The sequence below is a fragment of the Athene noctua genome, chromosome 14 (assembly GCF_965140245.1).
Source record: "Athene noctua chromosome 14, bAthNoc1.hap1.1, whole genome shotgun sequence".
NCBI lineage: Eukaryota > Metazoa > Chordata > Aves > Strigiformes > Strigidae > Athene > Athene noctua.
The window spans coordinates 18309937-18325916 of NC_134050.1; the positions used below are offsets into that span (position 1 = coordinate 18309937).

The following is a 15980-nucleotide window of genomic DNA, read 5'->3' on the forward strand; positions in this document are numbered from 1 at the left end:
TTTCATCTCTAACGTCTTCAGTGTTCTAGCACAGAACTCTCAGCCTTACCACTCCATTCCACTCCTTCCCTTCTCTACCCCTAGGGACAACACTTCTCTACCCCTAGGGACAACCCTGCTTGATTATGGTTCAGGCTTGTAGTGCAGGTGCTACCTTCGACTCAGGCTTTCTTCAGGTCCCTACAACTTGGTTGCACTGGTATCTTTTAGATGTTTTCTTCATTATACCTCTAAGATAATGGTTTTCCTATCTACCCACATGGCTAAAATTTCACGTCTAATTTTAGCTAGGTATCTTGTATCTAAATTAATTCATCATCTTTTTCACTTTGTTAAATACATTCTTGCCCCACTGCTGGTGATTCAAAGCAGATACCAGATCATCACTGCAAAACCATTTTCTCAGCTTTTCACTTTGACCAATCCTTCCATGCCTCCACTGTCTCCTTAAAACACTGTTATCTAACATTAACTAGCTGCCTTCACTTCTAGGTACCTTGTATCTCCTTCTGTATGCAATCAGGATCTCTTCCTTGACCTTTGAGGTTGACTTCTGTCTCTGACCAGCCTCCAAAGCCAGGCCCCACCATCCACTTGTTAAATATCCAGGCAAACAATTCTGTACTCCCACAACACTCCCCTTACACTTGGAATAACCTGACTGTTAATGACAGAGCAACATCATAATTTTTCTTCAGCTCCTTCCTGAAGACTGTTCTTTGCTGTGATGCTTGACCACAGCTTGGACTTCCCGATCACAGGGTTTCCAACAGCTGCTTTGTGTTCTGGATTGTAAACTGATTAGGACATACGCTCTGATTTTGTCCCGTTCTTGTCCAGTGCCAGCACAGCAAGATCTTCTTCATGACCAGACTGTCTTTGCACTATAATACTATGAAGACATCACTTAAAACAGCAGCAAAGACACTCCTGTTGATGGTTTCTCCTTCCCATCTGGTGGACTATGCTACAACTTATTAAAGGGTGCCTTTGCCCAAGCCCTAGGGAGCTTGGAGGAATAACTCACAGAATTCTCACTGAAGCAAGGCAGCTACATGCTACCTCTAAAGCAGGACTGTAACAAAGGAAACAGGTTGGCTCTGAGCAATGGCTGGAAAAATGCTGTTAACCAGACTAACTGGCCCAGAGAACGCCAGCAGCATGTATTACCGCATAATTATAGCAAAATAACAAAAAAATCCCAAACACACACACCAGTTATGATCTGTAAAGAACGAAAAGCTGTCTTCAAGCCATTAGCAAGAATGGTGTGAAATACTAAAATTCTTGCCAGATGGGATTGCCCGCAGCGGCCCATCACTATACATCCCAGTGTGGGTATGCAGCTCCTTGTTTTCCCAGCCTTATAGATGAAGACAATTTACGAGGCATTCACAGCTACACAAATTAGGTCCTCTGGGGCAATACAAACGTATTTATTATTATAAAAGCGTTAAATGGATAGAGATCTTTAGATGAAAGCTCATACTGAAACATAAAGTATTTCAGGTAAGTAGTATAAACGCAAAAAAATAAGAGTAACAAGAAATAGTCTCTGGTGTTCTAGGAATGATAATCAATTCACACAGCTTCTTCTTTTGGTCAGGCAACAGGAGCATCAGGGCATGTGATTAGCTGTCTGTTAGGGAGCCAGTTAATAATCCTTTTTTTATTAAATGGTACAATATTTATACATATCACACACAACCTCACTTAAACAAGTAGGTTGGTCTTCTACATAAACCTGAACGTACCACTGGGTACATCACATACCACTGTTCTAGGACTTCCTACTACGCCAGAAGTCAGGCTGGATATTCATGTGGCACGGGCTAGCTTTTAAGATGCCCAACTTCAGGTGTGCACTTCAGCAAGATGCAAAACCCAGATGCAGTTATACAGAAAGAGACACAAAGACAAGAAAAATCAGAAGAGTTCCTGCTTGCTTCCTCTATGCTCAAGAGTTTACTGTTTCATGATGCCTATGGGTAAGACATTTCATGAAATGACTATACACCTGCTGAGAAGCTGAGCTACTCTGGTTTATCACTTAATTATTATATGAAAATCATAAGCATAATCCTGAAACTGAGGAACATGGCATGGGTCAAGACACTCTGGAGTTGATGCAGATGTCTAAGCAATTACTGAGGCCAGGGACACAAGTCAAGTAGGAATCTCCTTTACAAAGACAGATATGTCTTTAGTTCTTTTCTGTCCCTATGTTTATTAATGCCCACATCTGTAAAAACCTGTTGACGTCTGGCCACAGAGTTAAACACAAATGGAAACAGGTGCCCCACAAACGGTATGTGCTAGGCACTGCCACCAATCCTGATGAACTCTGAACCATTTCACAGTAACCACAATCCCTAACTACTCCTTTTGATCAATTCAGCTAAGAGCTAGAAAACTCACTACATTGCAAAGCTCTGGTGAATCAGCGAGGGATCTGTCTGGAATGGGAGACTGCTGAAGATAAGTCTTTGGAAGAAAAAAGTCCCGGTGATTCCTCTTCCATACTACCACTCTACCTGCAAAATGTCCTTCCATACATATATAAGAACAGATGTACGTGCAGCAGGAAAGAGGTTAAAAGCTGCCCAGCCCAGATTGACATGTTTTAGTTCTTTGACGGCTTTTTCACTGCACTGTTTTCTATTGATTAAATAATCTCTATCAGATATTAAGCCCCTTGTTATTGGTGCAGCCTATAAATTATTCAGAAGTTATATAAATTCTTATGGCGGGCATGAATTTTTAAACCCTAATTTGGCACCAGGCCAGGAATTTTTATTTTTTTTTTTTCATTTTTTCCTCGCCTGCAAGAAAATGTGCATGCGTTAGATTTTTTTTCCCCCAAAAGACAATTTTAACTCTAGTCTGCTTCTTTGAATGGAGATTGTATTTGATTGCTCATTACGTTTGGACATGAACAGGTTGGGCCTTTTGGGGAAAAGAGAGGTAGTAGGAGATTGCGCTGTTGTGCTCTGTACCTTTGATTTATTGGGGATAAAAGGTGTTTTAAGCAGTGCCTTCATGGTGTGTAGACGCGCATGCCAAGGCACCGCAGCAGCCATCCTATCTGAGCACATGATCTGGGATGGATCCAGCCAGAGGGATCCTCAAACACAGGATGTGCAGAGCTGAGAGCACCCATCAGCTCACTGCCGCCGTTCTGCTGGTGACCACATACGTCTGTTTTATTCATCAGAGCTAAGTGGCCTTTCCTTTACCAACGAGGGCCCAGACACACGCAACGTTTCCTATCCAAGTCTGAAAGATAATTTAGGCACCTAAATATACTGTGGCTCTGGAGATACATCTCCCCTTGACCTTTGCTCACCTCATGGAATTGCTCCACTCTGGGCCTGTTTTCTCCCAAGCCTACGTGGTATGTGAGCACACGTCAGGCAGTGAGCAGAAGATACAGTCAGGCTTTTGGGCAGTTTATTAAGTCCATGTTGCACAGGGTGTAGTATTAATCATCACCACCACCTCTGTGCAAGCCCTGCTTTGTGCCAGGCTGGCATCCCTCCTGCGAGCGGTGACACCTCTCCTCAGCGCAGCACCCGCTCCCCTTCCCCAGTCTCTAGCCAGGTCCTTGTCCCCAGGCCCACCCTCGACTCAAAACCTCACGTGAGCTGGCTCCACTCCTACACCTGACTGGCTTTTCTTTGGCTACACACAGCTGTAATTCATGACAGTACTAAAACAAGTCAACAGCAGAAGAAAAAGGGGTCGAAGTAGCTGGTTATGAATATTTCTCTTAATTCCAACCAAGGTTCAGGTGGAACACTATTTTGCCTTCCAATTCTGTTCTATTTTCTTTTCCTGTATCCACAGCATCTGACAGCCCACAAGCAGACTACCAAGAAGCATACCTTCCACAAAATTAATTTTCAGCACTGAGCCCTTGCAGCTGCTCCAGCTTTCTGAACTCTCCTTCTGCCTTTAGACAAGCTTCCCCAGAGATGGATCAAATGACAAAGTACTAGGCTACCAATAACAGAAGAACACACAGAACCCTTTTTTCTCTTTCTTGCATCTTTTGGTACCTCACAACGAGTTTTCAGCAAAAATAAACAGAATTACAGGAAAACCCTGCAGGAGAGGACTGACAGCATGAATGCCTCTGCAGACACCACCAGAGTTGTAAGTCTTTGTCTCCTGCTGTCAGCTGATCTGGTATAAGCCAGAAATGTGAGTTGTGTGCTGGTAGGTGGACATTTTAATTTTGTTATCTGGCTCACTGGGAAGCACCTTCACCTCTGAAATCAGGAGGTGGTCTGTTATGTATATTGCAATGAGGCTTGGGCACTTGCCCAGTGATAACACTGTTCTGCTGAATGATGAGAAAGGTACTTGTGCTTGGAAAAAGCTGATGAATGCACAGCGCATTTCAGAGAGCAATATTCTGACGTCCACTCCTTCTCTCAAAACAGATTCTCATTTAAAATGCTTATCGAGTTGGACAACACAGAGCTTTAAAATACAAAATTTGAAAATTTGAAATCTTAAGTGTGAAGATTTGAAAATTATTGATCTAAAACTATACATATATACAAATATCTGTATGCACCTATAAACAGAAATTTACAGAGATATATACAGACATTGATGGAAAGGGAACTGAGAAACACAAACACCTGAAAGAAAAGGGCATGGAGAGGTCCTAGGATGTCTTTATCTCATTTCCACTCCCCACCAAACCCCTGGTAATTTAAACTAAATAGCTAAACAAATGAGATCAAACGGATAGTGCCACCCCTGTTGGGAGTTCCGCAGCAAAACTGTATCAGTCAGCTTTATCCCCTTTGGAAAGGGAAGGTCCATCTCCTGTGGACTGTTATGATGGCACTTAGGTTGCCATGCTAACACCTCCTCCAACAGCGGGACAATTGCTTTTGGAAGATCAAAAGGAAAGAAGAATTTATTGCATCAAATGCAGTAAATGTACATATCAGAGATTGCAGAATAAAGCACAGGATTGCTTCCTAGAAAAAATCCAAGCCAACCACTTCACTCATGAAGGACTGGGCTTTGCATCTTTCCTCTGACTTAATCTTCAACATGTCTGCTAATGAGAACGTCCTGCTCGTTCACCGTGGTAGTGCTGCTAACAGCATATGAACACCATTTTCCTCTCCAGTTGCTACACAGACTCTATCTAGGGCCAATTCAGGCACGACCTTTTCTGCACATCGCACAAAGAGGGCCATCACCCAGGTTCACACAGTTTATTTGCCATGCAGAAACCATATGACCAAAGGAGTGTTTCCCCTCCAGTATGCATTATAGAACACACCAAAACAAATTCCGGTAGCTCATTGATCACTCCCTATTATGAACCAGCTATATAAGTTCTTAAACAACTCTGGGTTTACCCCATACCAGGCTACTTTAACTCATTCTTGATCTTTAAAATGGGAGGATCATCCCACCCATCCTGGCTGTTTTGCCTATTAACATTATATGACAGGAGAGAGGGAGGCACAGATTGTCTATAGCTATTTCTAAATTACCTATTACTGTGGATTCCAAATCTTGCTTGAAGGCCATCAGTGTGATCATACAACAAATACAAAATAATTCAATTGTTTAGCCAACATAATGTATATTTGAAGTGGTGTGTCAGCACACATACAGAAAGCCACAGTGCAGCTGTGTTTTCCCCTGTGCACCTAGAACTCTAGTCCACAGTCTTAAAAAACAAGACAACTCAAAATGCTGGATATAGAGCTGGAAATCTTAGAGCTCGTAGCTATCTCCATCTCTCCAAACATCTCGGTAAAAAACCCACCAAAACAAACAGAAAATGACTGCTAGGCTAACACACATATGCTAACAGATTTTTATTATTATTTTTTAAAACTCATTTTCAGTGTTAAATAAACTGTGGAAAAAGGATTTGATTCATGGTTGCATTAGGAATCTACTCAACCAAAGCCCCTTGTCACAAATTAAATCATAAACCAAAAGTCAAACATGATTTGTGAAATTAACATTTATCAAGGAAATACTCCCCAGTGCTGCATCGTGATTAGTCTCTGGCTTCTGAAATATCACCCATAATTCACAAGATCCTCTGAAACCGTGCTGCTACTGTTACTGCTGAGATGGTACGTGTGATGGAAAGATGCTACCACAACCAGAGAGCAATCCCTTTCTTGATGCTGGTGAGAACTAGAGGTCAATGTGTCTTATTATTGGGGAAAGTACACGCATACACGCTTCTTAGTGTCCCCCCCCTTGTAATACTTCGCAGGTACTCTCTTCCACCACTCAGATTTATCCAAGGCCACGGCCATTTCTAATTTTGAACACGGAGGCTTGGCAGAAGCTCTGCATTGTGCCCTTTCTTTAAAATAGTGACTAATAAAAAATGAAATGTAATTACCAGTCACTGTCTCTTTCACAGAGTCAGTGTCTGTCAGCAGAGGGATTCAGGGCCTTTGTGGGGAGAGGCAGACAGTTCAATCTTACAGGCAGAGGAGCTACAGCACAAAGAAAACTCAGTGATTGTTAAAGGCTAAACAGTCACTGGCAAAGCACGCTTTGGAGCCCAACATTTTTTAGAAGCCAGGAAATCCAGATACAGCTTAAGGATATGAGATGCTTCCCTTTTCAAGGTGATTTTCGGCAGGAAGCTATTTTCCTGCCAAGGAATGCAGTCATGTTTTTGGAAGTCTTGGTGTAAGACCATCCCCACTGCTCTGAGCACTAGAGATTTTTCACATGGAGCAAACCAGCCCTCAAGTCTTTTGGGCTAAAGAAGGAGAGCTCAGCTCAGCTGCTGGCTTCACAGGCATTCAGAGCAAGAAGAAAGGTGCAGTACCTCAGTAACCCTTGTCCTCATGCCAAGTGACGATCATGGCCCTTCTCCTTCCTGTATTCACATTGTCTCCAACTACACTACACCTACCCGGAACACATCAGCTGTCTGCAAGTGTGCGTGTGTTTATATGTGTGTCTATCTAAGACTACACAACATACAAATAAACAAGAATCACAAAGAAGAATATTCCTCCTCTCTTAACCAAAAGAAAGGCTGGGGCCTCATCCTACCTCTCTTTAAAGCAATACAGAAGAATATACTCTTAAAAATGGTGACTCTTTTCAGGATTAAAGGAGAATTTGTTGGCTGCAAAGCTTCACTTCCCTTTGCCACCCTTCTCCTGCAGGTAGAGTGTTAGATCTGGGCCTCTGTCCTCAGCTGGGGCAAACTGGCCTTAGTGGAGCTGTGAGCATTTACACCACTGAGGCTGGAGCACTCGGCGTGCAGCTCAGGGAACATCTGAGCCAGCCTCCACCCAGGGCCTGCACAACCTCACTCTGGCAGCCTCATTTCACCGTGGATGGCAGGCTCTGCCCCAAAGGAGGATGGAGAATCCAAAAGAAATGATTGCCTGCTCCACTAAGCTAATGCTTGGGCACTGAGGCCTCTCTTCTCGGAACAGGAATTCACTGCTCCAGTAACGAGACCGGCTGAATTGTCCATGAGGGTTTGTACCACCATTCAACACACTTTCTTTGGGTAAAGAGTCATTCCCTTCTTGCGTTGTGACATTAAGGAGAGGTTACCAATGGATGGTGGTTTTAAAAAATAGTTTAATTTTTTTTAACCACTCTCTTCCACTTGCAATAACCTGTTAAAAAGCTGAAAATAACACTGAGTTCCCTACTGGGTTGCCCTTTTCCATTTGGAGAACATTGATTTTTTTTCCTGTTGTGCCAAGATTAATGTGGCCTGTTTGTTTGACAACAGATTCAACATATCTAGTGCCCCGTCAAGCTAAAATGACTCTGTCTGTGGACAACATCCCTGTCTGGCACCAGCAATGATCTGACAAAAAAAAAGGCTTTGCTACTTAACTGTTACTGCAGATTCATCAGGAGATTTCAGCAACCCTTAAAACTAAAAATTGTTATTGATGGGGCAAATTTAAAATATTGTTATTGGGAGCTGAGGGTTTCAACGAAAACTATTTGGCAAGGGAGGTTATCCAAATTACCCAGTGTAACTGTCTGTTACAGTTTTGATTCAAAATGGTTCCAGATCTTACAAGTACAAACCTTCGTCCCTTCTTGCTGTTTGATAGAAAATGTTGGTTTGTCCTCTCTCCTCCATTTTAAGTAGAAAAAACCCAGCATGTAAGTAAAGTACAGAGGAGAAAATGAGAAGAGTCAAGGAAATAAAGAATGTTCCTTCCTCGTCCAAGTACCAGATATCACACGAACACCAGCTGAGGGTGAAAACACACCCCGCTCCATCCTTTCAGAAACGTTACCAAGTTCCAAAGCCCTCATCTCCCTCCCTTCCTTCCTCCTTCCCTTCCCCTTTCTCTGGCAAAAGCCAGTAATACCTACAAATATTTTTTATTTTCGTAAACATCATGCAGCTTTAAAACGTGGGGATGTTCTATCAACTTCAGGATGGCTATTTCCCGCTCCACCTGGAAGAAACAAAAAGAAATAGAGAAATTAGAAGCTTTGTCTTAGAATACATTAGATATTGTCACACATTTTCTTCCCATTTATCCATTTTTCACTCATCTTTATATGCAGAGGATACAGCAACTTATAACAATGTATCTTATTTAGCACTTATATAATTTAAGAAAAACGTAATTCATTCAGCCTCAGCATTCCCTACCCTGCAGAACAGAAAACCAGCAAAATTTCCATGTTGAGAGAAAAGTCCCAAATCTACCAAAAGGAATTAGCTGTAGGAGTTATATGAGCATTCAAGTCAGTTCCTGCCTCACAATCCAAAGCCAATGACATATTCTCAAAGTACAGAAACTCTAAGATGTCACTCAGGGCTGTCCTGACCCCCCACAAGCACAGGTGTGGCCATGCTGCACTACATATTGCATATTCAAGTAATATTAGAAAATCCTTATCCTGACAAACTTGCAGTGGATGCAGGGAAGGCAAAGAGCAGAAGACCAACACCAGTGTGATTTTATATCTGCAGAACTGAGGTACAAAAGGAAAAGAAATATAAGAAGTGACAGAAGAAGTACAAGGCACAACAAGAAATTAAACCCGATTACAGGAGATGCCGTGTTCAGAGCCTTAAGCGTAAGACTCCGCTTTCTCTCAATTCCCAGTCTGTCCAAGCATGGCTACTTCTAAGAGCATGTCTTCGCCATGGAGTTAACAAGTTGTGACTAAGTCCCTGTAATTAGCACAAGCCCTGTTCTCACCCAAAATTCCTATCATGACTGTGGTGATGCTTTTAACTTGAATTTACTAAGGGTATTCGTTAGAGGTGGAGTCAGTGTAATTCCTCAGCTGCTAGCAAAAAAGCTCGGTGCTGCTTGAAGCCACGCTGTAACCCCTCTGCTCTGACCTAGGCTAACTCAAAGGGAGTTAAGGTAGCACTGTGGAGACTGTAGGTAACCCAAACAAACTCTGCAACAAGACACAGCCTGAGCATTCCACAGCTGGGCATGACACATTTCCAGGAATCCACAAAGGCAGGAAAAAGACCTAAAGAAGCAAACAAGGATGACGAGGTAGGGCTTCTTCCAGTCCTTTAAATAACTGATTGTTCAGAAGCTGCTACGCTAACAAACAAAACTATCCCTTAACATCTCCCCTTCAGGGATCAGACAAGTAATTAGGAACTTGCCCCAGTATACCTTTTAGTTCTTGATGTCCTTTAATTTCCTGAGATATCCTCTGCTAAGCCTGAACATAGACAACTTTCCCTGAACGGCAGTAAGATACTTGGCAGGAAATTAGAAAGTGGTAGTTTTCCAGCACTGTTCAGGGGAGAAGGATTTCCCAGCATCTTGGTTATCACCCCAGACCCCTCTTCCTCTAGATCACCACACAAAACCAGCAAAAGTAACTCTCACCCCACCTCACCCCACCCTTGGCCTTCCTCGCATATCAGGAGGGAGGAAAGGGTGTTTGCACGTGTGTCAATCTTAAGTCTTTCAAAGCCACTTGTTCCACTCTGCAGAGTCAAAAGTCACCTGAGAGATCCACTTCCACACTGGGGATCTGTGGAAATAGCTCCTTCAGAGCAGTGGGGAATGCACGTAAACACGTATGTACACAGCTCAGCACTGCTAGAACTGGAATGCATTCAGCGATACACAGTACTTGATGGTGACAGCTCTGGAGGCATAACTTACTCATGACCAGCACTTAGATGAAAGCCACTTATACAAATAGGAAAATGAAAGTTGGGTAGATTTCAATTGTACAGCTATTCCACAAAAAAAACCCAAACCCAACCAAAACAAAAAAACAAAAAAACAGGGGGAGAACTAGTTTATTCCATTTTTGTCTGCTCTTCAAAAAGACCTGTTACTCTTTTCTCTTACAAGGTATGCACTGATATTTGCAGAGGGCTTAATCAGCCCTATAATTGATAAAGCTGGATTTGCTTCAAGAATGAGAAAAAACAAACCAGAAGCAGCACCCACTCCCATAACACCCTTCCAATAGCACTGAGGTTCACCACCCACACCACGTACTGCAGGTGCTCAGAAACTGGAACTCCAACAAAGTTCCCTTTGGATGGGGGACACCAGGTATTTCACAGGGAATGTGACCATTGCACTAGCTATGGCAGGGATCATTCAGCCCCACTGTCCCTCCCGGCGGAAATCCTGCCTATGACAGAAGAAACTCCCTGTAGATGGGCTGTCTAACTGCATTGACAATTCACTTCTGAAAAACCTCTTGGTGGGTGCAGTGGAAACATACGATCAGACCAAGTGAGTGATGGATGGCAGCATCCAGTCAGGGCCCTGCTTGGTTACTGTCCTAAAGCATGACAAGAGGCAGTGATTTATGATTACTGCTTGGAGGAGGGGGTTCAGTTACAGCACTGCATGGCCTCTGTTTGGCAAGAGAAAACCAGACCAGGAAGCAAATATCTACTTACTACCTACATATATTTATGCTAGGAACCAATTAAAAATAAATAACCCCAGTTACTTTACTTTCAGCATGTTAAGTGTGCGAGTGTGGAAGGCTCTGTGCATATTTTTAACTTCCTGGGAACTAAATCCTGATAGGAAACAGAGTTTTGGAGGTCTTGATTTCAACCCCAGGTATGCAGAGAGCATCCAGCTTGATGTGCCCGGCAGCATTTCACTACAATCTATACAGATCAGTGGTGGGTTGCATCACTCCAGTGCAGGCAGCAGGCAGCTTCCCACAGTCTGATACCTCTTCTATTTGTAAACCAAGGACAAAACTAATCTACTCATCTCAGTAAGACTTTGTGTAATCCTTCAATGAAAAGGGGCTTTATGAAGGAAAAGTGCCATTACTGTACTTCTCATAGTCCAGGCCTTAGCCCCACGTAGAGGAGCAAGACACTAATGGCTGTATTACTTTAAGAACTAGAGATTCCCAGCTCTCTAAACAGCAATCTGATAAAGATCGTCCTCAAAAATCTTACAGCAGTGTCCTGCCTCTTTTCCATTCTGAAGGAAAACAACAGTCCACAGAAGCATGCAGTGGACCACCTTCTCAAAATTCCTACTGGAGTCTGTACTGATGGGTGACTCTCCTGGATCCTGTTTATTTTTTATATCCCCACAGAGAAGCCAGTAATTGATATGGGTTGGACACAGACTGTAGATCTCAACAGCGATTTTACTGATGTGTGGTTCAGGAGGACCTAGCAGCCACTGTATCACTAGCAAAGGAGAGGTATCTGACCTCACCGGCAAAATAAAAAAGGCCTGAAATAGCACACAGCTTTGCTTTCTTCCCCAGAGCTTTGCCAGCCCTTGGCATGCCTTTTTTGCGCATCCCTGTGCTTGCAAGTCACAGAGTGCTGTCCAGTTCGGAGCTGGCAAGGACAGGGGAATGGAGAAACCCTGCAGGGGTGTTTGCTTTAATGCAGATGCAATTATCAGAAAGCAGGCCAAGCTCAGAACAGCCTGTCTAGGGAGGCTCAGAGTCTGCGATAAACAGGAAACATGGAGAAACATTTGCATAATAGTTAAAAGAGAAAGGGAAAAAAGTGACGCTGGGTCGCATCGCAGGGTCCCAGTTACAGCCTGGGTCGTCCCATACCATGGCAGGTTACGTGACTGTGCAGCACTCCAGAACCTTGGAGCTGGGGGAAGGAGCTGTCAAAGGCTGTGCAGGGCAAATGGAGACACGCTGCTGACTTGTAACCTTGTGGGTGCCAATTAGAGGTTTTAAAAATCTATGCAGGAGGCTGATTTGACAGGATGCTCCAGCGATTCAGCTAATGACAAAGTGCAACACGGGGGCAACGCGACTCTTAGAGGAATAATGCAAAACTCTGGTTCCCTCTCTTCCATCAATACTTCACCCTCCTTCCTCCCCAGGGGAAATCCCATCTCTCTGGTTTAAGTCCATGTCATCGGCACAGTTTTCACTGGCGACAGGGCTCTGTCCTTTTGCCTTCTGACCCACAGACACACAGAGTGCTAATTCACCTAGAAAGTGAGGAGGGCAGGTTGAGGGAGCCTGACAGTTTGTCTCAGTGATGAAGAAAGTTTCCTTTTCTCTTGTATTCATTTGCTCAGTAACAGTTGGGTCACCCATCACTCCTGTGGTGCTGTGAGAACTTGACAAATTAAGTGGACAGCTGTCTCGTATTACCAGGCTGTATTTTATCTACCAAATCTATGCAATCACTATGCACCAGCCATTAATAGAAGTGTTTCTCAAAGAACACCTATGTGCAAAAAGTTGGGGGACAGCAGATGACACTTCTGAGCAAAATGGTGCAGAGGGGTGGGGGGTGATGGGTTTTCTCATTAAAATCAAGCTCTCTAATGTTGACACTGCTTTGCTTTGAAGTAATTCATGGAATACTTTTCAGAACTCATGGCTGTCCCTCAGTTACTAGACACTCAGCCAGGACATGAATTTTCTCTGAGTTCAGAATTATTTAGAGTCAGGATGAATTTCAAAGGATGCAGAGATCTGGACACTCATCTAACTCCTCAGGCTAGAACTCAGGTTGAAACCTTGTACCAAAGTACCTCCTTTCTCCAGTGCCTGCTGTACAGTAGTTTGCATTTCCACGATGAGAGCACAGAATGCACAAAGTAAATTATTGTGATACTTTACTGAGTTGAAGTCGCAAAACCAAACCTATCAGATAGGAAGAAACTAATCTCAAGTTTTTTGGCAAGTCTGTGTTCCTGCTGCAACAGAAATATCGCAGGAACAGGCCCTAGGGTTTTATTAATTTGGTACTTTTGCTTCTGTGTCATGCAGGACTGAAAGTTAAAAATGGTGAAAAATGACTGGCTTTGGTGAAGACCATCCAGGTCACCTGCTCACTCTTTCCCATAATCACAGAATAAAGAGGCTACTCTTGAAATCAGAAGCGAACAGTATTAAAGCAGAAATGGCTCTATACGACAAGCAACTGTAGGCCCAGTACGTCCTGTAGCATCATGACTGCTGTGGGGATATCATTCTTCCAAACAAAGTTAAGCCATTACCAAATTTAAGAAATACCACACTGTATCAGTTGCAACCTTAATTTCAACGGAAGCATAAATAGAGCAGAAGTGGGGAAAAAAAAATCAGGTCTTAAATGATTAAAAGTATCTTCGTCTGCAGCTCTGAATTAAGTTGATTCTTTGCTTAAAGTGGCCTTTCATTACATTTATCCAAAAAACTTCTTCAGCAGGCCATTATGGAAGCAAACAGAGAATCACAGAAGTTGTCCATCCTATTGCAGCCATTAGCTTCACATTTCTGAATATACTGAGCCAGATTCAAATGTATTGAAGTCAACAAAAGACATCAATTGACTTAAGTGGGCTTTGAATCAGGCCTTCTAATGATCATTAAGTGGTATCTGGAAGAAATCTTCTATTACACAATTTTGACTAATTAAATGCTTTAACATGAATTCAGGTTTTCTGCTAAGTACTAGTAATTACAAGAAGATTCTATAAAAAGTGGATAAACGAGGAGGGAAACTAGACTTAGATCTCCACAGAATCAGGCAGCTACACAATGCTGTACAAAATACTTACAACAAACAGACAAAATTACTGGAAAGCTGAGCAATTCCTCATTTTATTGAAAGCACTATTATGGGCTCATTCCACCACAATTTTTGTTTGCATGCATGCTTCTCAAAGCTATTTGCCCATAAATGAAAATGAAAATAGGTATGTGTGAGAAGCAAGTGAGATGCATATTTGATGTCAAGATTTGCATGTGCAAACTTCTATCTGAAGCTTTAGTAGGGAAATGTGTTTTCCACAAACTACTATTATAACAGAATGTCAGCTTCTACTTGTCTTTACTGAAACAAGTATTTTTCCATAGCCCCTTCAAGACTGCAACTCTAAAGGTCCACTGAATTTCAGAATTTGGCATAAAGTCTGAGGGTATGAAGTCAGCCAAATGGATACTGTGAGAATTTTCTCGGAAATCCTTTCTGCTGGTGCCAATGCACCTCCACAACAGGAGAGGACTCCTGGCCTGGTCTGGCATGTTGATTCCAAGGTCTTGAGATGACAGGGTTTACATCCTGCGGGATCTTTAGGCATGGAAAAGCCTGCCCAGGAACTTCCTGGTATAACTCGGTAGTTACCACCTGCAGTGTTCCTCAGTGCTCTGCCATAGGCTGCTCAGTAAATATGGCAGTTGGACTTATCTGCAGCGTATGCTTCTTCATGCGAGAGACACTGATGGGAGCTGACAAGGAGTGGATTTATCCATTCAGTACTTGAGATTATCTGCTGCCCGGTGGTACACAGCTAACGAGTGACTGACGTGCAAGTCTCTGCCAGCAGTCAGCAGAATTGGCCCCTTACACCGGAAGGCAAATAACCTCCCCGTGCCTCCTGTCACCTCTGGTGAGTGCCACATCCTGGCTGCCATCGCCGAGTAGTGCAGGACACGGGACACAAACCAACAGCCACTCTGCAGGAGAAATAACCTGATCTTTGACTTGCCTTCCTTTTACCCTCCTTATCCCAGTTTTTAATGTTAATCCGCGCTGTGTTTTCTTTGACCCGAAGCAGAATTGTTAAACAGCTGTTATTTTTCTGGGGAAAAAAAATAACTCACATGCAGCTAGTCCAGCGTGTGTGAGAAACCTGCCAGCCCCAGCCAGGCCTGTGTGAACACTGGCACACTCCAAAGCAGCACGCTCAGTCCCTCTCACGTGAGCAGCACTCCCTGCCGTGCCAGACCAGCAGTGCACACCCAAACTAAGAAATTTAAGTCTAGCCCCCACAAGCGAAGCTGTAGGCAGTGCTCACCTGCAGGTTTCCCCCCGTGAAGGACCAGCAAACTTATGCCTGGCTTGTTTCAGGGATGTATATGTTAAAGGAGCAGAAAGCCAAGAGTCCCTGTGCAGGAGCACAATTCATAACTCATTTTCCCTCAGCAGAAGTTACTTCTACTGAAGGTAGAAGGTATATTCAAGGACATTTAATGCTGTGTGGGCTGCTATGCTCAGCTACAGAAAAACAGTCAGTACACACAGAGTAGAAACAAGCTGCAAAATTGAGGGGTACAGAGAGTTCAACTTCAAATAATACAGGTGCAGAGCTCTTTGTATTATTTAAGACGGCACAGATTTAATATGGGCAGTACGAAACACAACACTGGAATGTCTGAGCCAAAGAGTGGGTGGAGGATGCAGGAGATGCTGAATCCCATTAAGGGAATATGGGCAAGCACAAAGGAGGTGGTATAGCACAGCACAGCATAACGGTCTGCCAAAAATGTAGTGTGGAGCTTCTGAGAACATTGGTTGAGGATACGATAAGGCAGAGGGGTTTCCAAGAGCATCCAGGAAAGGCACTGAGATGGTGAAGCAACACTGACACTACCACGGAGTGCATCCTTAAGGGAGTCCACCATCAGTAGGAAGAGAAATTTAAAAGCACATCTTTGGAAAAGCTTCAAAGGGTAAACTCTCTACCATTTCCTATGTGTCCTGGCTAGCCTCTTTCCCCCTCTTCCTCTTTTTCTCCATCAGTCACACA

General features: G+C 43.3%; 1 protein-coding gene across 17 annotated transcripts in view; it reads right to left on the minus strand.

Annotated features, from left to right (window-relative positions):
- The window catches only part of BRSK2 (BR serine/threonine kinase 2), a 317659-nt gene that overhangs the window by 99046 nt on the left and 202633 nt on the right, over window positions 1-15980 (minus strand). For all 17 annotated transcript variants that reach the window (XM_074918029.1, XM_074918020.1, XM_074918027.1 and 14 more), the window contains exon 3: window positions 8371-8456. In XM_074918029.1, the coding sequence (XP_074774130.1) occupies window positions 8371-8456 (86 nt within the window). The remainder of the gene's footprint in view (window positions 1-8370; window positions 8457-15980) is intronic.